Source organism: Thalia democratica, chromosome 8 (assembly GCF_965202585.1).
Source record: "Thalia democratica chromosome 8, ktThaDemo2.hap1.1, whole genome shotgun sequence".
Classification (NCBI taxonomy): Eukaryota; Metazoa; Chordata; class Thaliacea; order Salpida; family Salpidae; genus Thalia; species Thalia democratica.
The window spans coordinates 55,118,470-55,141,265 of NC_139172.1; the positions used below are offsets into that span (position 1 = coordinate 55,118,470).

Consider the following 22,796-nt stretch of genomic DNA (forward strand, 5'->3'; position numbering starts at 1 on the left):
TAAAACAACAAGTTTATTATGTTGTATTTGTAAATAAATTTTCTACTTTTTGTCAAGACATTAAACTGTATCCGTGGCGAAGGATTCAATAACCGAAAGGTTTTTTCGCACACAAGCTCCTTAGACCAAACTTTTCAATTGTTTTTTTTTTGTCGTTAAATAAAGAATGTATTGTAAATAGAGTGAATGGTTAAGAATGTCTTCAAAAAGTACTTGTTATATAAAAAGGATCTATATTAGTCAGGGTAGCTCAAGGTTTTGGACAAGTTTTCAAAAGTAAAGGTAAACGACTGTGTTTAATAGTACAACAACATTTATAAAAAACTGTATACCTTACTTTAAATGTGCTTTTTTATATTAAAAAATTAGTAATTCCAAAAAAAATACTAATACAATAGATTTTTGTATCAAATCGTTTTTTTTTCTTAACATGTGAGAATTATTTAAAACTCGAGTTTTTGTTCAAGTTTTAGGTTTTCCCAGGTTCCTTATTAGATAACTTACATATAAAAATTAACTTGGTTCGTTCATTTATTTCAAGTTTAGGACTTATGATGTAAAAGATAGAGGTTCAAGTTGAAGTAATAATTAAGGTTTATGTTAGTATGGCTTCCAAAATAATTTTTCTAAATTTTCTTTTGGTAAAAATTTTACAAAAATAACGCAGCCTTGTATCGAATATCACCCCATTACTACTTTATTTATTTTATTTTGTGCTACCTCACTAATTACTGCTCTTTTTGCTAGAATTGCTTACTTTGGGATTAAGTAATTAAATATTACGGGGTAAATTAAAGTATCAAGAGTCTATGGGTCAGGATTTAGATTAAAAAATTCAACTTCAAAACTGTAGTACAAGCTTTAAAGTGAAATAAGATTCAAGATAACATGCAACAATGGAGCACTTGATTCAATATTTTTAACATTTTGCAGAACCAACTTAAATGACATTATACTGAAACTTAAAAAATACAATTAAAAATTAACCTTGTTTTGAAGTAATTCAAGAAATCAATTATATAAAAGACACAAGGCAGAAAATATCAATTTAATTCGTGAAAAAGAATAGAATTCCAACAAATAAAATAGTTCTGTACACAATAAAAAGAAACTGCTTTATTTTCATTTAATCCAAATAATAAAACTAAAATTTATAACAACTTTTTGGTCAAAAACTAATTTATAAATTTAAACACAACAATTTACACTAGAGGACAAAATTAAACTAGTTCTAATAAAACCTCGAAAAACGTTCGGACATCAAAACTACCGGTGTAACATTTTAATACATTATGACATCAATATCTAATTATGACGTCACACTTAGTAGTAACCGCGTCCGTAACCTCCCCTCTGTGGCGCCCCCGGTGGCGGCATTCCGCGTCCTTGTGGGTTCATCGAACCTGGTGAGAAAAAAATAAAAAGTTATTCGTGTTATTGGTCAATTACTCTAGTAATGAAGGCGTTCCCTTACTATAGGGTTGCCACTCGTTTTATCAAAAAAAAATTCCAGGTTTTAAAAAGTTCACATTTTTAAATCTATTTTTAGTATAAAGTTAATTTTAAGGTAAGAAACTGTGTTAAATAATATAAAAACATTGAAAAGATACTGTAAAACTACAAAAAATATGTTTTATACTAAAAATAAATTTGATGATGACAAATTTTTTTAATTTGTATGATAGATACTTTGAGTCAAATCGATTATTTTTTTAGTAATTATTCCCTTGCTAACCTGGGGACCAATCAAGCTTGTGTCGTTCAATTATTTTTATTACTATATTATTTAATCGCCATGTATTTTTCATTATGAAGTGACATTTGTTCAGTAATATCAAAAAAAAATCACAGAGTATAAAAACCCGATAAATTTTTCATGTGGAACCATTATATATTTATTTGGAGTAAATTGAAAAGCACAATACAGAATGATACCAAACTACCACATAATTTTAATAAAATGTTAAAAGATTTAAAATTTAGGAGAATTAATTCAAGTTGTAACTAAGTTCCTCCAATTAAAAAAATAATAAAATCAATGGGATAATTTTGATAAAAACTGTGCAAAATAATATATTTTTTAAGTTTATCACATTTATATTATTATTCTACTTCTGAATTATTTCAAACTGATACACTTACTAAAATTTCATTAAAAATTATTTACTTTCAGGGAAGGAAAATATTTATTTATTGCAAATAAAAATTATTTTTAAAGTTTATTATATTTATATTAACATTTTATTTTTAAATTATATCAAACTTACAGAACGTTTAAAAATTATTTACTTTCAGAAAAGGAAAATATTAATAAATATATTTCCAACCTGGCATTGGTCCACCATGCATGGGCGCGCCCATTCCCGGATGAGGGGGTCCCCCCATTTGGGGCATGTTTGGCGGCATTCCGCGGCCAGCAGCTCTGCCCATTCCGGGGCCCATGCGGCTGGTCAGGAAGTTGTTGGTCTGTGAAGAAATATCAGATAAAGCAAACAAACATTAAGATGTGGGTAGTAATATAAATCATTTCGATTATCTGGATTTTTATACTGGTGAGAAACTGTCTGTTCGAAATTTTAATCAGATTAATTATTGCTATTATAACTATAAAAATATTCAACTTGGAAACAATTATCTGAGATTGTATGTATGTTCATTTTGTGCGTGAATTTGTTTATTGTTGAATATATATAAAATATATTGCTATATTTTATTCTTGTATTCTGGTGAAACAAAATTTTGCTTTAATTTCTAATTTCGTTGGTTGGAACAACATTATAAATTTAAAAAGATAAAACTAATTCTTAAAACAATTCCACTTTGATATTGACTAAACACATAAATGAAACTGAGAACTCAAGTTGTTGTCATACTATAACTCTAATAAAACTATCTGGTAGCTCATAAAAACATATGTAATACGAGATCAACTTGTAAAAAAGTGGACTTAACATATATCAGGGTTGCCACTCTTTGAGTCAAAAAATCTTCCCTGAGTACCCTTAAAGTTCCCTGAGTGACTAGAAACTTCTTTGAGTAACCTTAAACTTCCCTAACTATTCCTGAGCTTTATTCTAATCCTTAGAAAAAATTATTTAAAAAAAAATTCTAGAAAAAAAATTCCTTGAGATTTTTTAAAAAATCTTAAAGTTTCCCTGAAAATTAAAAAAAAAAAAAACTGCCCTGAGATTCCCGAGTTAAAAAATGAAAATCAAAAGTCTCCTTGAGTCTCCTGAATTCCCTAGTTCCCTGAGTGTGTGGCAACCCTGATATACTAGTTTTCTAAAACATTGTTATTCATATGCATAAATCAAATTGAAATAAATTGAATTGGTGAATTTTAAATGCAGCAAGCTATATGGAAATAAACTAGTAGTAATTTTTTTAATCAGATTTTTTCTTCGCATAATAAATAATTTTATTTTAAATATAGGTAAAAAAAAATATTTAAAGCAACACAGCAAAAAATAAATTTAAAATATAAATAAGAAACGAAAAACGTTTTATTTTAACTAATAATTACATTATAAAAAGTTTATGAACATTTTAAATAAATTTGAACTAACTAATAAAGCTAAATTTTTCAGATTTATTAAAATATAAATCATTGTTAAACATATAAATATTTTAAGCTTCTACCATGGCACGGGTTAACTTTTAAAACGTAATAAAAAATCACATAAATACAACAAAATACTTTTTTATAACTTTAACCTCAATTTTTACCTTATAAATTACATAAAAAGATTAGCTAATAAAAATAAACTTCAATGTTTCCATAGATATTTAACTTTTTTTCTAGTGCACTCTGAAAACTTAAGTATCATTCTAAAGTTAAATATAAAAAAAACTTGAATAAATAAAATAAAAACCCATTTGAAACCCAAATTTTTTAAAAACAGTAATCATTAAAACTAGATTAAATGGGTGAGCAAAGAAAGACTAACTTGGAATTATAAAACTTAAAACGAAAAATATATATATATTATCAAATTGTTTATTTGAACAAAAGCTTTAAAATTCTTATTTATTCTAAAACAGGGGTCGGCAGGTCAAAAAGGAACGTTTTTTTATGTGCTTTAAAAAACATATTTAAAGACAATTTTTTACAACAAAAAAATTTAGGCGATAGAACATCCTTTAAATATATAACTAAAATTTAATTTTGTATTTTCGAAAATTTTAGAATATTAAACTAGTTGAATAAAAATTTTGATGTGGCCCGCGGGCCGCAGTTTGCCGACCCCTGTTCTAAAAGGAGAAATTTATCCGAGCATGCAATTTAACAGCTATTTTTTGTTTTTCTTACAAACAAATAGACTTAAATTCTTGAAACTACTAACTATTAAAGTTCAAAATACATCTTTAACTAAATTAGACTCTATTTTATCAAATATAATTCTATAAATGATAACATAAACTTTTATTTAATTGATAACTAAGCTTTTTTTTACCACCAACGCTAAAACCATTTTCTTTTTATGATACTGAAACTTATTTCAACAAAACCATTTCCAGAAAACTAGCAAAAAAATCCCCTAAACGACAATCTGATTATTAATGTAGAGGAGATCTATAAATTATAGAAAAACTGAACATGTACCCAATTTAACAACCATCGATATTCCCATACTGTTTACAATACTACCCCAATGAACAGTGTTTATTACATTATTAGATTATGTTTATCTTAAATTAACAAAATTTAAAATTAAATTAAGTGGGGGCCCATTAATGCTCAGACTCACTAAATGCTTTTCCACCAAAAAAATATTTTTTATGATAGACTCAGTAAATAGAAAAACGACCACCAAGCCACTACAATGTTTTTAAGTTTTCGACTTAAGAGTTTCATAAAATCCCCTACTGCGATACAAACTTGTTTCTGTGGTGGAGGTCAGTCAACTGACATGCCTACTAAATGTTACCCTCGCAACATTACCAACAACCCATACAGACAAGATTTGAAGGACTACTTAGGCAACTAAATCCACAAAATTACAACAAATATAATATAAAATCCCCTAAACAAATACCTGTTTTTGTGGAGGAGGTCTGTCAAGTGACTAAATATTTTTACCTCAACAGAACCATCCCCAATAATCAAAGTAAAACATTTAATCACTTTAATGCTTATTACAACCCTACTAACTACCAAGACTTAAAGTGTAACAAAAAAAAATCCCTCAAACGAATACCTGTTTCTGCGGTGGAAGTCCGTCAACGCTCAAAGGTGTTGTCCCCTTAACAAAACCAATATACTAATTATACTTAATAACTACAACTAGATAATTAATTATCATCACACTAAAAAATAACTCAAATTAAAAAAATCCCTTTATGTGACACCAACCTGTTTCTGTGGAGGAGGTCCGTCAACGCTCATTGAAACGAGGTGCTCTCCCCTCAACAGAACCATCCCCAGGGTCCTCCTCTCCTCCTCAGGTCCTCCCTGCTGGGTCTTCTTCCTCCTCATCCTCCTGTACTCATCGCAATCAACCAGGATCAGGTTCATGTGCTTGTCGAAAGCACGAAAGTAACCAACGAAGGTGCGGCCATCCTGAAATGTGAAGTAAAATATGTTAAGTGTGTTTGTATAGTACATAATGTAAAAATTTATGTTAGGCAATCAGGTTTATTGAAAGCACGGAAGTAACCAACAAAGGTGCGGCCGTCCTGTGAAAAGAATTAATTCTAAAATTTCTATTGTTTTAGTTTAATTGGCATTAGTTAAAGTTCTAATAATATGCAATAATATGTGATAATTGTGTTAGTTTACTTTTTATTTAATAATTTTTATGTGCTTGTCGAAAGCTCTAAAGTAACCTACAAAAGTTCTACCATCCTGTTAAAAAGAACATTATTAATACTTATCTTTAGTTTGATTTATATGCCATTCCTGAAATAAGAAAGAATATTAAATAAACACAATGAGTTATAAAATTGATTATACTTTAGTACTAATTTGTTGTTCTATTTTAATTATTATCATTTTGTTTTTTATATATGTTCATGTGCTTGTCAATAGCCCTGAAGTAACATACAAAGGTGTGTCTGTCCTGTGTGAAGAAATAGTATTAACTTGATGTGATTATCTTGTGAAAAATGAGTTGTTATTAAACAAGTTACATCAATAAACTACAAACTCACATAACTATTGTGCATATTATGAGTGTTTGCATAATGTAATGTAGAATATGTTTTATATATATTGTTTTTAATTTTGAATAAAAATTAAAATGCTTGTCAAAAGCTCGGGAGTAACTAACAAAGGTTCTGTATAAAGTAAAATTAAGTAAATATACGAAGCATATTTAATTATATTGAACAACGTTTATGTTTGTTATATGCTGACTACTACTATAACTAAGTAATAATGTCGACCCAAGACAGATAACAGTTAAATTGGCTGTTGTAATGTGAATTTTTATATTCAAACTGATGGGCCACTCTTAGAGGGAAAATTAGCCTGAGCTGACCTAAGTTAATCAAAAAATTAAAAAATTTAATTGTTATGGAGCCATAAAAAATATGTTATCAAGCCTAAAACTTAAAAAAAAATTACAAAACAGCTTAATAAATAAGACTTAAGGCCAAAAAGATTATCTTGAGTTTTAGCCAAAATCTCTTAACTAGTTAAGTTTTGCACAAAAAAAACAAGCCTGAGTTTTTCTCAAAACTTTAAAACTATCCAGAGTTGACCTTTCTTTCCTAAACTAGTCGAAGTAGTGAAAGTGTAGCTCTAATTGGTACTTGAAAAATTGTATACAAATACTTAATTTACTAGTAAATAACATGATAGTTTTTCCATAACATCTCAAACAGATTTTATTTTTAAGTTAAAGTTATAGGGCTTGAAGTATAAAAGTTAAGGACATAATTGGTAAATGAAATAGTTTAAAACAATTATAACGTTGACTCTTAAACAAGAGCTCTAGTGTAAACTGTAATACTTTTTACAAAAAAAAAAATTATTTAACTTTTGAGACATTTTTTTCAAGTTTCTGATACAAATGTTGGCACCACAATTACATTTTTTTATCCCCTATGCCTTTAGTATGTAATTTTACATTTAACCCCTTTTAGGGCATATTAGGGTCCACCATTATTTTATATAAAAAATTTCATTGGCTTTTATTTGAAAGTTTATAGTATATATATATATATATACTATATGATACTTTTTATTTTTTAAATCCTTGAGATACAACCAGTTTTGTATAATCCTATATTGTATGGAATAAAAAAGCTTCATGGAATTTTTTTTGGAATTTTAATAAATTCGCTAAAAATCTATCGACTCCTTCATTTTTAAAACAATTTACTTTTAACTTTCAGGAAATATTTTTTTAATAAATATCACAAAAATTTTTTAACTTATTTCATTTAAATTAAAAAACAGTATTTACATGTTTTAACAGTAAAAACAAATGGGTAGCTAAGTTTTTTAAGTAAAGTTTAAGGCCATAGAGGGGTTAGCCATGTTTTCTACAAGTTGATCTTATTTTATAGAGTTGTTACAAAGCTTCAAGTTGCATTTAACAATTAAAAAAATGGTATTGGCTTTTAAGATATGACAGGTCAAAGTTGGGCCGTATAATATGTTCCTTATGGGAAGGGAAAACTAGAACAGCAAAAAAAAATATTTTATTTAAAATCTATCTCTTCCTACATTTTCAAGCAATCTTTTTCAAACTTTCACTGTCTAATTATACAATAACAAAAAATAAAATCATTACTTTGAACTTTTAAAAATTTCAAAAATTTTTTTTTTTAACTTTTATTTGTCATATCTTTTCTATCTTTATAAATCACTAAAACTCATAAGTAACTTTTTTCTAATAATGTAAGAAAGATTTGCTGAAAACTTGAGGTTTATAGCTCAAAAAATGAAGGAGAGGATAGACTTTTTGTGTTTTTACTAAATTCCAAGAAAATTGACCCCAAAAAGTTTGTGGTCTATATGTTTGTATTGGAAACTTTTTACAAAAACTACAATATCTCAAATATTAATAAAAAAAAATTTATTCTTTAGAAACTGGATTATAGTTTCTACTTAAATATTTCATATAAGAAACAATGTTGTTTTTAGTAAAAAAATACCCCCTATACCCTTAAGATTAACTTTAAAAAAGTGTCTTATTACCCCTCCCCTTAAAACCTTAAGCTAAATTTTAAATTAAGACTAATTAGTAAGAATATTAGGCTATTTAGTATTAGTATAAAATTGTTTAAATACTTAATATAATTACAAATGTTGGTTGGACTTAATAAGATACAAATGCATCAACAAATCAAAAAAAAATGATTTATTATAAGAGCTTTTTTGTTTCACTCAAATTTAGATTGTATTTACTAACAAAATTTTTAATTTAGAAGTTTTATTCTTAAACTAACTGCTTAATACTTATATTGATAGTATTATAAATAAAATATGTTATAATCTTACAGATCAAGTTTTTAAGTTTTTGTACTGTTTAGTTTGAGAAAACAAATAATTAAGTTACATGTTTTATCAAAATAGAGTTTTTTCTGGAATGAAAATATATAAAAAATTTTACAACGTTTTTTTTATTCAACTGATGTCTTTTTATAAATTGCTTTACTTAGTAAAAAATAATTGATTTTAATGATTTAGTGCCTTTTGATTTCCACAACTTTAATCTCTTATACTCAAAATATACTCAAGTTTTTTAAATGAGTAACTGGTATTTAGCATAAGAATATTCAAAATAAGACAAAGTTGCAAAAAAAATTCCCACGACCTATAGCCTTAACATTTTAAATGAAAATAAAATAAAAAATTGTCACAAATTAAATTATCCAAAACATAAACCAACTTCAAAGCTATTATTTAATTCCTTACAAAATAGCTTATACCTATATTAGTGAAAAATTTTGTTTAACAGTTAGTGTAAACATGTAATAAATACAGCTTTTTTTTTTTGTTTCAGTGTGGGCTCTGCTATGTTTTTTTTTATTGTAGTAAAATGTCTGCATTAAAAAAATATTTGTTGATAACTTTTAAGATGAACATACATATGAAGTATTGGTAGAATTTTAAAAATTGAAATTTATACTTAAAAAATTAAAACAATAAACTACTGAAATTTATTCTAAGTCTAAACACAATTACAATATTTTTTAGTTTATAAAAAATATTTTTTTTTTAACTCAAGTCATAAATTAGTTTTAATCTAAAACTTCTATAACATATAAATTCTAGTACTAGTAATTTTTATTAACTGAACTAACTAATGAACATCATCTATGCTGGCTGCATAAAAACTTGTTCTTTATCAATTATAACAAATCTTATGGACTTTTATTTAAAACATTGCAAAAAAAATTGTTTGTTGTTGAAATAAATTATTTGATACATGTAGTTTATATATGTATATACTTATGGTTTAATTGTATATATTATTGATTGTTGGTTTTTTACTGTATAGAAAAATATTTCTTACAAACTTTCAAATTATAAGGAATTTTTAAGTTGGTTATAAAGATTAATTTAATGTAAAAAGTGTTTTTTATTATTAAAAAACTGTGCTACACAAACTTTCAGATTGTAAATTACGGCCATCAGGGTTAAACATCTTAATCCTATTTTCTGAAACTTTTACTAATCACAAGTTGCTTTTCACAGATTTTTAAAACACAAACTAATTTTTGAGATATAGCTGGTTAAAGTTAGAGAGTATAATAGGTTTCTTCAGGGAGCAGAAAACTAAAACGGAGGATAAATTAAAATCCTCTAAAAACATATCTCATCAATGTTTTTTAGATAAATACCTCAAGAAGAAAATTTTCCTTGCAACATTTATAAAAATTTAATTACAAATTCTTAAATTTTCAACAATTGAAAAAACAAACTAAAAAAGTTTCTGTTGCTTTTTGGTATAAAATTGTGTATGTTATTTAATAATTGTTACTACAGATTTTTCTGAATGTTGCAAGGAACATCTCCTAAAAGTTTGAGTATTTATTTTAAAAACCTTAGGAGATAGATTTTTGTGATTTCAATTTATTCAGTTTTAGTTTACTCCTTCCATAATGAATCTATTGTACTTTCCAACTTCAACTGGCAATATCTCAAAAACTAGTCTGAGTATTGTACATCTATAATAAAAAACTTGTATAATAATTACAACTCTACGAAATAGGATCAAGTTGTAAGAAGTGATACACATCTTCCTAAATCTTTAATACAACTGATTGTTTTTTTGTTTTAAACTGCTAAAACTGACAAATTCATATAAATGAATATTAAATAACTTGTGATTACTAATGAATTAAATTATCACTGGTTTTAATAAAATGAGTAAATTCAATAACTGCTTTAGTCTATGACTTTATTGATCGAGTAAAACTCAAATATTTTAAAATAGTAGAAATACAGTATAGTATATTTTTAAATTTTGATGCAAATTTTAAAATACTGATATGTTTTTCTAATTAATGTGTTATATACTTGGTCAGACAAAATTTTTTTGAATTAAATCAAAGTCATAGTGGGACCACCTCATTTTCTCAAGTTAGTTCTAATTAAGTTTATCAAATACTTTTCACCCTTAAAACAAAGCAAAATTAATGTTTGATCTAGGGAATCTAAGTTGGTGAGTTTTCAAAAAATAATAAATCCCTTGAAGAAAGTGCTACTTTAATTGAAGTATATAATTACATGAATAACTTTTTTGGATTAAATTAGAAATAGATAAAACAACACTTTAAACTTATACCATGACTATTTAATATAAAGTAGAACAAGGTTACCACTCTTCAATGTAAAAAAAAATAACCTTAATTTATGGGTAAGACTTCAATAAAATTTAATCATTTTTGATAAAATATTATAAATCAAAGCCTATATTCTAGTAAAATATGACACTTTGTTTAAGTTAAGACTTGTTTTTAGCTTTATATTTAGTAAAACTTCAAAACTTGCCTGAGTGGCTCTTGGGAGTGGCAACCCTGTAAATAAAATATAAACAAGTAATACTAGTTTAATTAAAATTATTTTAACATTATAAAAAGTATTAACACTAAAAACAATAAAAAATAATAAAAAAAACTAAACTAGTTTTAACAATCATTGAGATTTGAGTTTTAACCAACTCAATTATATCTATAATGATTAAATTTAAATGTTTACTTAATTTTGTAGTAATTAAAGATTTTCTATTTATTGTTAAGGGACTGCTATAACTAATTAAAGTTTTAACTATTGGCAAAACTACTACAAAACATTATAAGTTGTTACTGACATCCAATACTAAAATAATCCCATATTGATTTGTTAATAACCTATTAACCTGTACATGCATTTATTTTGAAATTTATTTAGTATTTAAGAGTTGCCACTTTTTAAAAGAAAGAAAAATTGCCTGGTTGATAAAAATGGTACGAGTCAGCCTAGTTTATAGGGTTAGTTTTAAAAAGAATACTACTTAAGCAACAAAATAGAAAAATTAATTGATAATAAAGCTGCTTTTAATAACAATATATCACCAACTAAAATTTGTAATAATAAATTGTAAAATAAGTAATAAAACATTAACAAAGTCACAACATCTTTAAAATTTTCAAAAAGATTGTCTAAGTTAAATACAAAAACTTCAGAGTTAAATTATCTTGAGTGTGTGGCAACCTTGTAAACTGATTAAATTAATAAAAAACATAAATTAATATTTTTACTCACCTTGAGGGTGCACTTCATGCGATGGTTCATATGTCCATTAAGTTTTGATCCGCTTGGAGGCTAAAAAGATTAATAATTTTTATGAAAACTACTCAATATTTCTACCAAATATTGGGTTATCAAAATATAGTTTGTATGTCCATCGAGTTTTGATGGACGCTAAAATAAAACAAATGAATTGTATACAGGTAACTATTTTTAATAAATAATAAATAATAGCAATATACGACATTTAGGTTATGTGGGAGTTTCAAATTTAATGCTTATAATAATTACATAGGTTGAAGAGGGGGCTAAGAATTTATTTATAAATTATAGTCACTAACATTAATAAAAAAAAATATATGCACAACATTTAAATCATGTGAGAGCATTTATTTAAATTTTAAGGCTTCTAAATAATTGACAGGTTGCTCAGAAATTTTGTAAAAGCTTATGTATTAATTTGATTTGTTTTAATTAAGTGGGCAACTTTCAAAGTTTTTAATGAAATTAAATATAATACATATTTGTAATATTTTTATACAAATTATAATAAAAAGAAAATTATGATAAAGCTGTCTTGTGGTAACATTAGGTATTAGAAAAGTTACCAAATATTTTGTATCACAATTTAAAGTATTATATATAGAACATGTTGAAAAAATTTATATTTCTTTTCAAATTTTCATTTGTCTAGTAGTAAGGGATTTAAAACATGCTTACCATTTTTATTATTCAAATTGTGTTAGAGTTTATGAAAATTCTAACTTTAAGTCCTTTATTAATTTAGTGAAAAATCATTTTTAGTTATTTTATAAGAATGGCCACTGGTTTTTGAAACATTTCAGGTTTAACTTTTTTTTAGAATTTATTCTAGGTAATAAAAATATTTAAGTTACAGTATGACAGACTTAAAATGTTTTATGAATAAATAAAACTCAAAATAATATTCAGTTTTTTATTATACAGTTATTTCTTATCTCTAATAAAATTCAAATTATTTTAAATATAAAAACATGTTCAAAATTCCAGATTATCAGGTATTTTATAAAGCAACCAATTCCAGCTTAAATGAGCTTGAACTATCAGGGCCTCTCAGAGAAAAAATGACATTTTTAGTGACAAAAAACCAATCTGAGCTTAGAAGCAAACTAAGAGAAATTATTAAATAAAAAAAATTATGAAATTATTTTTTTTACCACTTACAAATACAACTTTTGAGGATGAGTAAAGTTGATAGGTTTGATAAGTTCTTATAGAAGATACAAACCAAAACAATAAAAAAATAGTATTTAGTTTACCAAATTACTGAAGGGCATAGGGATTCCACCTTGATTTTTACAACCGATCTTATTATATAGAGTTTTGTCAAGCTATCAGACATTTTTAACCGGTTTAAAAAATCAAAAGTAATATTTGAGATATAAGTGATTAAATTCAGTGTCCTCAATATGTTCTTAATGGAAGGTGCAAAACAAAAACGCAAAAAAAAAGACTATTTTATTAAAAATATATCTTCTTCATTTTTTACCCAATCTTCTTCAGATTTTTACAAAAAGTCCATTACTACATTTTTAAGAGATTTATTGAAGGAAGTTTTTGAATCTTAAAAATAAATTTACAAAATAACTTTTTAGTTTTTTTTTAATCAAATTTTTTTTTTTTCAAAAATCTTAAAATTGCAAAACTACACAGGGTTGCCAAAAGTTTTTGGCAAGTATTCTCCAGGTGTTCAAAATTTCATCCAAGTTTCTAAAAGTATACATGTTTGGGTCTATTTGTAGTTTTAAGTTTAAGGTGAAAAAGTTTGTTAAATAGTATATAAATATTACATAGATACTGAAGAGCTACTTTAATTGTGTTTTTAATTAATAATTTTTTGATGATGACAAAGATTTTTTTATCTATAGGATATATTTTCAAATTTTACTACTCAACATGTTAAAAACTTCAGGTTTTCCATTTTTTTTTAATTTTTCAAATTCAGGTTTTACAAGTTTTTTAGCCTAAATTGTCAAATTCCAGGTTCAAGTTTTTTTAGACTAAATTAATAAATTCCAGGTTTTTCCAGTTGTCAAGGTTTTTTGGCAACCCTGCTTTTTACAAAAATTACAAAAACTCAAAAGTATAATAAGATTAATTAATTCTATAACAACTGGCTTTTAGTTTGTATTTAAAGCTTTCATATAAGGGCCAATCTTATTAGTTTATAAAAAAAAATGTTGGACCCCCCTATGTATATAACTTTAACTGAGTGTTGGTTTTTTTTCAACGATTTCCAGTTAGTTACTCTAAACAAATAATAACCAACTAGATTTATCTTTTTTTAATTTATTCAAAATAATAATTTAAAATCACTTTAAATACTACTTACTACAAACATAAAAACAAACTTTTTATTTTTTTGAACTGTTTAAAAATGTCCTTTAAAATTTGAGTTCTTTTACTCAATTAATTGGTTTAAGAAAAAATGTTGGTGAATTTTTAAACTGTCAAAAAAACTGAATATGATAAATTGTGATGCAAGTTTTTGTTTTGAGGATTTATTATACAAAAATGAATATCTCAAAAATTTATTTAAATATATTTATTCTGCAAATCTGACCATTAGTTGAAAAGCGTTTTTATTTGAAAACCAACTATTATAAAATAAATGATTCTCTTATGCCCATTACTAGTTGATTAGAAATATTTTTTTAAACTTAGGGCCATTAGTTTTTTTTTTTTTTTGCAGTAAAATAAATTAATTTTTGTTATTAATTTAAAATCCATTTCTTAAAGAATTTCATGAAAATTTAAAGTAAGATTTATCCTTAGTAGCTGAAGGTTGGCTAACTTTCTATAAGTTTTCAAAATTTCTTCTAGATTTTAAAAATTACATGTTTTAGGGTTTAGTTTTAGTCTTAAATTAATTTAAAGTTAAAAACTATGTCAATTAGTATAGAAACATTTAAAAGGTATCTTAAAGTTTCTTTAAATGTGTTTTTTAATAAATGAATTTGATATTAACAATAAATTCTTATTTCTAAAATATATTATTTTTGTCAAATCAAAATTTGGTAATTACCTAGAATGAAGTTATATCAAATCAAGCTGAAATTACATTGTATTTAGTGTCTTTTTTAAACAATTTAGGCTAAAATTCAATGTTTTAAACAAGTTATATAAATACATAGTAAGAATCAAATTTGCAACATCATCCTAGGTATTATCCAAAATTTTACTATTTAACATGTAAAAGTTTTTAAAAATTTCAAATTTTTTCCAGATTTTTTTAGTCTAAGTTGTCAAATTTCAGGTTTTACTAGGATTCTAGGTTTTTTGGCAACCCTGAAGTATGGGGCCACCCTAAACACAATTTTAAAACTAATACTTTAATTTTGAACAACTTGAATAGTCTTTCAAAATCAAAATTCTATGTTTTATCAATCTTTATTATTTAAGATATTTTTCTAAATTATTTAATCTTGAAAAAAAACAAATTTCATATTTTTCAAATGTGATTAAGGGCAAAGGGGGGTAAACACCTCTTTTATGGAATTTGATCTTGTTTTGTGTAGTTTTTACTAAGCTACAAGATGCTTTTTACAGATTTAAAATATTCAAAATAATTCTTAAGACATAGCTGGTCAAAGTCAGAGGCAACAATAGGTTCCTTATGGGAGGCGCAAGCTAAAATGGCAAAAATAGACTATTTTGCTAAAAATTTATCTCCTCCTACGTTTTTTGAGATTAGTACCTCAAACTTTCAGGAAATGTTCCTTGTAATATTTAGAAAATTCTGTCGGAAAGAATTTCAAAAAATTACAAAATAAAAATTTCATATAAAAAATAAAGAAAAAAACAGTTTTATTTTTGTTCTTTTGATATAAAATTTTTATTTTTGAATTCAAATCTGTAAAAAGCATTTTGTAGCTTAGTAAAAACTATACAAAATAAGATCAAATTTCAAAAAAAAAGGTGTTTACCTCCCCCTACGCCCTTAACAGTATAAATACTCTTAGGGTTGCCAAAAGTTTATCAAATTTTTTCCAGGTTTTTGAAATATTAACCAGGAATTTTAAAGAACAAGTTTTTTGGTCCTTTGTTAGTTTAAAAAAAAAGAAAAATTTGAATGCTCACAACTATAGTCAATGGATTGGTGTGGAGAAAGACCTTTTGGGTTATTGAACCTTACACAATACATTTTATAACATTTTTTGAGCAGTTTTAATTAAAACTATATAAAGAAACTTAAGATCAATGAAAAATCAATATATTATTTTTCAAAAGTATTATTATTTAAATTAGCTCAAAACAAAATTATTTTTAAAAGAAAAAATTGGTGTGTACTTTTTTTTATACCCATTTGTTACAATATTGATTATGGAAACCATAGTTTACCATGGGCACTACACCGTTAAATATAGTTAAAACTATATACTTATAACTATATTTAGGGTAAACATATGTCTTTAAAAGTATAACAATATTGAAAAGATATTGTAAAGCTACGTTTAAGGCCATAGGGGAGGTCTAATACTTTTTTTAGAAAAATTAACTTTAGCTTTTATATGAAAGCTTTAAATACAAACTAGTTTTTATAGAATGCAAAAATATCATTTAATTTTAACTTTTGAGATATTTTGATGTAAAAAGTTTCCAATATAAATGTATGGACTGCAAATTTTTTAGGGTTCATTTTCTTGGATATATAAAATTCACTAAATATCAATCTTCTCCTTCATTTTTCAAGCAATCTTCTTTAAATTTTCAGGAAATGTTCCTCATATTATAAGAAAAAATTGTTATCAATGAATTTTTTTAACTAGAAAAAATAAAACTTTTATCAAAAAAATTTAAAAAAAGAGTTTTTCTTTTTCTAAATTTTTACTTTTTTTTTATTCCAAAGTAAGTTTTTTTTGTTCTTGTATAAAGATTAGACTGTGAAAGTTTGAAAAAGATTGATTGAAAAATGTAGGAGGAGATAAATTTTAAATAAAATAGTCTTTTTTTGCTGCTTTAGTTTCCCTTCTCATAAGGAAACTATTATGCGGCCCAACTTTGACTGGTCTTTTCTCAAAAAATAATTAGAACGATAAAAAGAATCTTGAAGCTTAGAAAAAAAAACTGTATAAAATAACATAAACTTATAAAAAACATGGCTTAACTCCCCCCCCCCTATGGCCTTTATGGGCTTCTTAATTAAAACTAATAATTAAAATTAAAAAAACTGAAAACCTTCTGATCTGCACCCAATGACCAAACAAATGAAAAGAACTTTTAATAAAAAACAACTTTTAAGAACATAGGTTTTAAGTCTATAAGCTAACTAAGACTTATAAAAATTATCTAAAATAGTCTGAGTACTTAAATAATATAAACTTTGGTTGTGTGGTAACCCTATTACAATTTACTTGACACTTTTTTTATACCACATAATTATTTTAAAAAACAACACTTTCAAATATGTTCAAGTCTAAACAGTTTAAGACTACTTTTCAATGTGCAATAATTCACAGGTTGTATATAATTAATTAAATTAAAGAATCAAAGATTAGATTATTTTTCAATTCAAAAAATAAATTTCAACTTAGTCACTCTAATATTTATCTAACATAGATAACTTTAAAGAAAACTTTCATAGTTATGGTAATGGCTGAAAAGGAAACAAATGTTTTTCAAATGTTTCAATTTTTTACAAATTCACAAAACTTTTAGTAAAATACAAAAACTTCCACGGCATTTTAATTAACTTTATTAATTTGAATAAATACACATACAGTTTATCATGTATACACTTAAAATTGTTTAAATTATGACTTACCATGATTAGACTTCTTTAGTTTTTTGATGAAAATTGTTGGTAATGTTTATAGTTACAAGGCGCTCTTATTTTAGAACTTAAACTTCGAAGCTCACTATTCAAACATTTTGCCTTAAGGTTTTAGTGAAAAAAGTCTTTTTGTAATCAAGCAATAATTTTGAAAAATTAGGACAAGTATATTATAAATTAAAATTTCTTACAAAGAATTTTGAAAAAAAGAAAAACCAGTTGTTAAAGAAAAAATAAATTCAATTTATTTTTTTTAAGAATAACTTTCAAAAGATAAGTAGTATAACTTCTGAAATATTAATATTTTGTTTTTTAATGTTTTTTTGTTTAATTTCGTTTTGTCTCTAGAAATATTTTAATTTATAAGACTTTATTCTTTGTATTTCGAACTTAACTCTTTAATAAAATAATAAAAATTAAACGGTTTAAATCACAAATACAATTATTACTACAGTACATTTTACAGTTTTGTAAGGACACATTTAAAAGAACGTAGTTAACTACTAACGTTAACATTTATATGACAAAATCTAAGCAAAAAATTTGATCTCAGGTAAACAAAAACCAATTTTTTAAATAACGGGTTGAAGAAGATTTTAGGTTAATTTTAGGCAACAAAATTTTTTTTTATAATTAATTGTACACTAAATATGTTGTATACAACTAAGCTTTTTTGAATTTTTAGTTGAATTTTGCTGATTCGTATGTATTTCTTTTTGTCTGGTGAAACCTCGTTTCTATAAAACAAAGACCGTATTACTAACACTTATTTTTAAATGTTTAACTTTTTTAATGTATTGTTAAATAAAAGTAAAGGCAAGTTTGCTTTTGATTAAAAATAGAGCATTTTAAGTTAAAATAAACAAATATTTATTATTAATTCACTGTTGATTTTTTAACTTTTCCATTGCTGGTTGAACGTATAAGAATTAACCATTATTTTAAAGCAAAACATAAAATATAATGCAGTTTTACAATAAAAAAAAAAATCTACAAGCCACCAGTGTAAACTTTGTGTGTATTTAAATTTGTTATCATATGTTTTTTTATAGCCACAAATCTACAAAATAAAAATTGTTTTTAATAATAACAAACTCTAATAATATCAATAAATACAATTGTTTAATATACTTATGACTTTTGTTTAAAACACTTGTATTGTACTTTTTAATTTTAAATATTAATAAAATTTTCTTACAAGACATTGAACTGTATCCTAATTTACGTTTCAGTAAACAAAAAGTTTTTCGTTCACCTCGTCCTTGGACTAAACTTTTTGAGCGCTTTTTTTCAATCGGTAAACAACAATAAAAGAGAAGCTACGATTACACAAAAATGTATTCCTATAAATGTGTTCAAGAAAACTCTATTCTATCTATACGTTTATTTAATATAGTAAAACAAGCAGTTTTTTTTTGTGAATAAGTTTTGAACTTAATAGTTTCTAGCTTTAAAAGCATTTTCTGAGACTTTTACTATCTTTATTTGAACTTGTTTTTAGTTGAAATAAATATTTATTATATTTTGTTAAAATTGTAACAGAATTATAAACTTGCTAGATTAAATTATCCCTTGTTCGTTTTTTATATTTTAACTTTCCTTATTTATCCGCTTAATGAAGAAGAAAACAAAAAAGCATAACTAAGATACAAAAAAAATTTTAATAATTAAAAAGTAATTTTATTTTTAAGGTAGTTTTTTTTTTGTGAGCATAGTTGTTAAACTTCTATAAGAAAATCGCCACATAGCTACTAAAGCATAACATTTTAAGTTAATACAAAACTTTGTTTATTCAGTATTCAGATTTTTATTTGTGAAATTCTGAAAACTGCCAAATTTTACACTGGCTCAACAAAACTTTGTCACAAATAAAAAACATACTTTACTCAATGTCATTCATAATTCATAACCTTGTTTAAAATGTAAATTACTGATAATTTCTCTTTTTTGAATATTTTTCTCTTATGGTTTTAAGTTATTTATATATTTTTTAATACAATTTAATACCAACAAAACAATTTTTCCTTCCTATAATGGGATAATAGAGAATATCAGTTGTTACAAATCTGAAAAAAGTTTTTAAACAAATAAATGGAAGTTATGTAAAAATATTAAGTAAAACAAAATGAAAACCAAAATATTAAACCTATGGTTTAAATACTTATAACACAACAGACAAAAATTAAACAGATTTATACTTAACTTGAATAAAATTTTAATACTTAGTAACATATATAAGAATTTTATTGGTACTATAGATCAGACATGTTAAAAAGCTCTGCTTTGTTTACTCGAGCGTGAAATTACTAACTTAAAACAAACCAAAGTTTATACGCTTCATTGCTGAATTACCATAGTAATTGTTAGCATTTTAACAAGTCTGCTATAGATTGTAAAAAAAAACAAATAATTTAAATAGTACTAATATACCGGAAATTGAAGTTAGTTAACTGTTAGTCACATTCAAGTAAATTAATCTAGAGAAAGTCAAATAATTTCAGTCTTTAGATTAAAGCAACTATTTTGATACTTTAATTTCATATAAGCTCTTAGTTAGAAATATATTTATATTTCTTATGTGTAACTAATTTACTAAGTTTTTGATTCAAAAATTTTTGTTTAGTGAGATTATTAACTAAATTTACTTTTGAAATTTAACAAAATAGTTCTAAAGTAGAAAGGATGTTTTCTAAACTTTCTACCTGCGAATGATTTCTTTTAGAATATATGGTATTTACTTTGACGGGCTTTGTGTTACAAGTTCTTCATTACTTAATTAACATAAAGATGAAAAACTATCTTTGTATATTTCTCCTTGAATTCACTCTTCAAAGTTCCTAAAATGCGTAATCAACAGGATTATGAGTCATTACTATGACTGTTTCGATTTTATAAATTTATTCAATATAATATAATCGCTGTTAAACTTTTAAACTAAGAAGTATAAATATTGCTAAATGAAGTTAAACTACGTGCTTTAGTGACGCTGTACTTTTCTGACACCTCTTTATAATATTAAGAAGCGGTTATAAACTTGATTTGTTTAATATTACAATTTAAGTGTTGTTTCTCAATGAAAATGAACAATACTAAAGCACTAAGTTCGATCAACAAAAGGTTTATTGTAGAAAAATTATAAACGTAGTAACAAACCAAGTAATAAAAAAGTCAACAAAATAAATTTATATGAAAAGATTAAAGAAACATGGCATACACAAGTTATCGTTTTCAATAAGCTGAAAACAAATAACAATATAAATATTAACTCAAGTAACTTTCAAGATTTTCATAAATTCCGGCAACAATTTTATAATATTCTTTTTTAAACAAGTTAATTAAAACTAATATGAAATTAATACTGACTTCAGTATCATCATGCAGACTAACGAGTCAAGTTTTTCAAGCAAACACCGCAAATTGTCTTGATGTTCACTGAAAGCCGAAACAAAATCTTTACATCTATCAGCTTCATTAAAAACTAACACTCTATGCAATGACAACAAACTTTTAACCGAAAATTCTGCTGCTGTTTTAAACTGTTCAAGAAATTCAACAATTCCATCAATCAACTTTTTAGTGTTCTCAGTTCAACCAGCTGTTGAAGTTTTTATACGTGATTCTACACGTTGCAATTCTTTCCATAAACTCGTTCTCAAACTAAATATTTGGTTCACTGTGCTTTGCATAGCTGCATTCGTAATTTGTTCTTGACAATAATTGTAAATATCACCATAAGTCTGACAATGTTTTTTTTATTTTTTCAAAGTCTTTCAACCTGTTTCCTTTGTTGCAAACATACATTTATAGCAAGGTACGCAAACTTTTAAACTGCTGTATATCAACACTTAAATACTGGCTGAGAGTGTTGAAGTTTCCATGATAATGATTTAATGTATTAACGTCTTGATCATTTGTTATTGGGTTGTTGGAGTTTTCATTTTGAACAACTGGATTTTCTTTATAGTCTTTAGTGTCTTTTTGAGAACCTATAGCTTCTTTTGTATCTTTATCAGTTGATTTTTCCACCAATTTAGGTTCTTTTTTGTTCTATCAACATTTTTGTCTATTGACTTTTTGATTGATTTAGTTGAAGTTTGTTACTACGCTTATGATTTCTTCATTACTTTTACATTTAACGATATTTATACATCTCAGTTACTAAGTTTAACAGTGATTAGTATAACATATTAAATAAATTATTCAAAATCGAACTTAATACAGTCAGAATCCTGTTGATTACGCATTTTAAAAACTTTAAAGTGTGTATTCGAGAAGAAATATATAAAGAAAAATATTCAATTTTATTTTGATTAAGTAATGAAGAAATTGTAATACAGTCTATTTTAGGAAACCACCATGTACTATAAAAGTGATCACTCGCAGATAGCAACTTTAAAAAACATCCTTTCTACTTTCTACTTTATTATTATTATTATTATTATTTTTATTATTGAAGTTTATTGTCAAACGAAGGACTTAGGCATTAAAACCTAAGCCACTTAAACTGAAATACACTAACATAAAAATAAATAACAAATTACTGTGTTAAAACAAACATAAAACCCATACAAGTCACAAACTGAAAAGATTAAAACTTTCACAACCAAAATACTCAACTAATCCAAAGTCACCAATCTCCAATTGTACATTCCAAAACAACAAATCTTTGAAACAAGCATCTCTTGTCAAAATTCTTCAGAACCTGGCTCGAAATTCTAGCGAAATTTCAATAGTTAAATTAGTTAATAATGTAACTTTAAAAAACTTTTTAAAACATTTCTATCAAGAACTTAGTAAATTACTAACAGATAAGAAACACAAACTTGATTTCTCATTAATAGGATATATAAATAACAGTATGAAAACAATGCTCTAAACTAGAGACTAAAGTTATTAGACTTCAGTCTCTAAATTAACTTACTTCAATGGGACTTACAGTTGACTAACAGTTAACTTTCTCCAATGTGAGTCCGGTTTATTGCTATTTTGATGATTAATTTATTTTTTCAATCAATAGTGCCAATAAAGTTCTTAAAAATGTAACATAAGTATAAATTTTTTATTAAGTTTGATATTATTAAGTTTTGTTTTTGTTAAATCACAAGTACTTAAACCATAAGTTCATACTTTGGTTTTGATTTTATTTTACTTAATATTTTTACACAACTTCCATTTATTTTGTTCACAATTTTTTTTCAGAAATATTTGTAACACTGATGATCTCTTATACCCGTTTATAGAAGTGAAACATTTTTTTGTTGATAATGAACTGTAAAAATAAAAAATACATAACTGAAA

The 22,796-nt window shown here is 25.0% G+C and overlaps 1 protein-coding gene across 1 annotated transcript; it reads right to left on the minus strand.

Annotated features, from left to right (window-relative positions):
- Nucleotides 1-1,033: 1,033 nt before the first annotated feature.
- On the minus strand, nucleotides 1,034-17,546 carry LOC145842655 (small nuclear ribonucleoprotein-associated protein B-like). The gene is made up of 5 exons (XM_082950128.1): nucleotides 17,490-17,546; nucleotides 11,702-11,761; nucleotides 5,354-5,560; nucleotides 2,328-2,466; nucleotides 1,034-1,403 (listed from the first exon to the last, which is right to left on the minus strand). The coding sequence occupies exons 1-5, from the start codon at nucleotides 17,490-17,492 to the stop codon at nucleotides 1,324-1,326; spliced, it is 489 nt and encodes a 162-aa protein (XP_082806254.1). The 5' UTR covers nucleotides 17,493-17,546; the 3' UTR covers nucleotides 1,034-1,323.
- Between the last annotated feature and the right edge of the window lie 5,250 nt (nucleotides 17,547-22,796).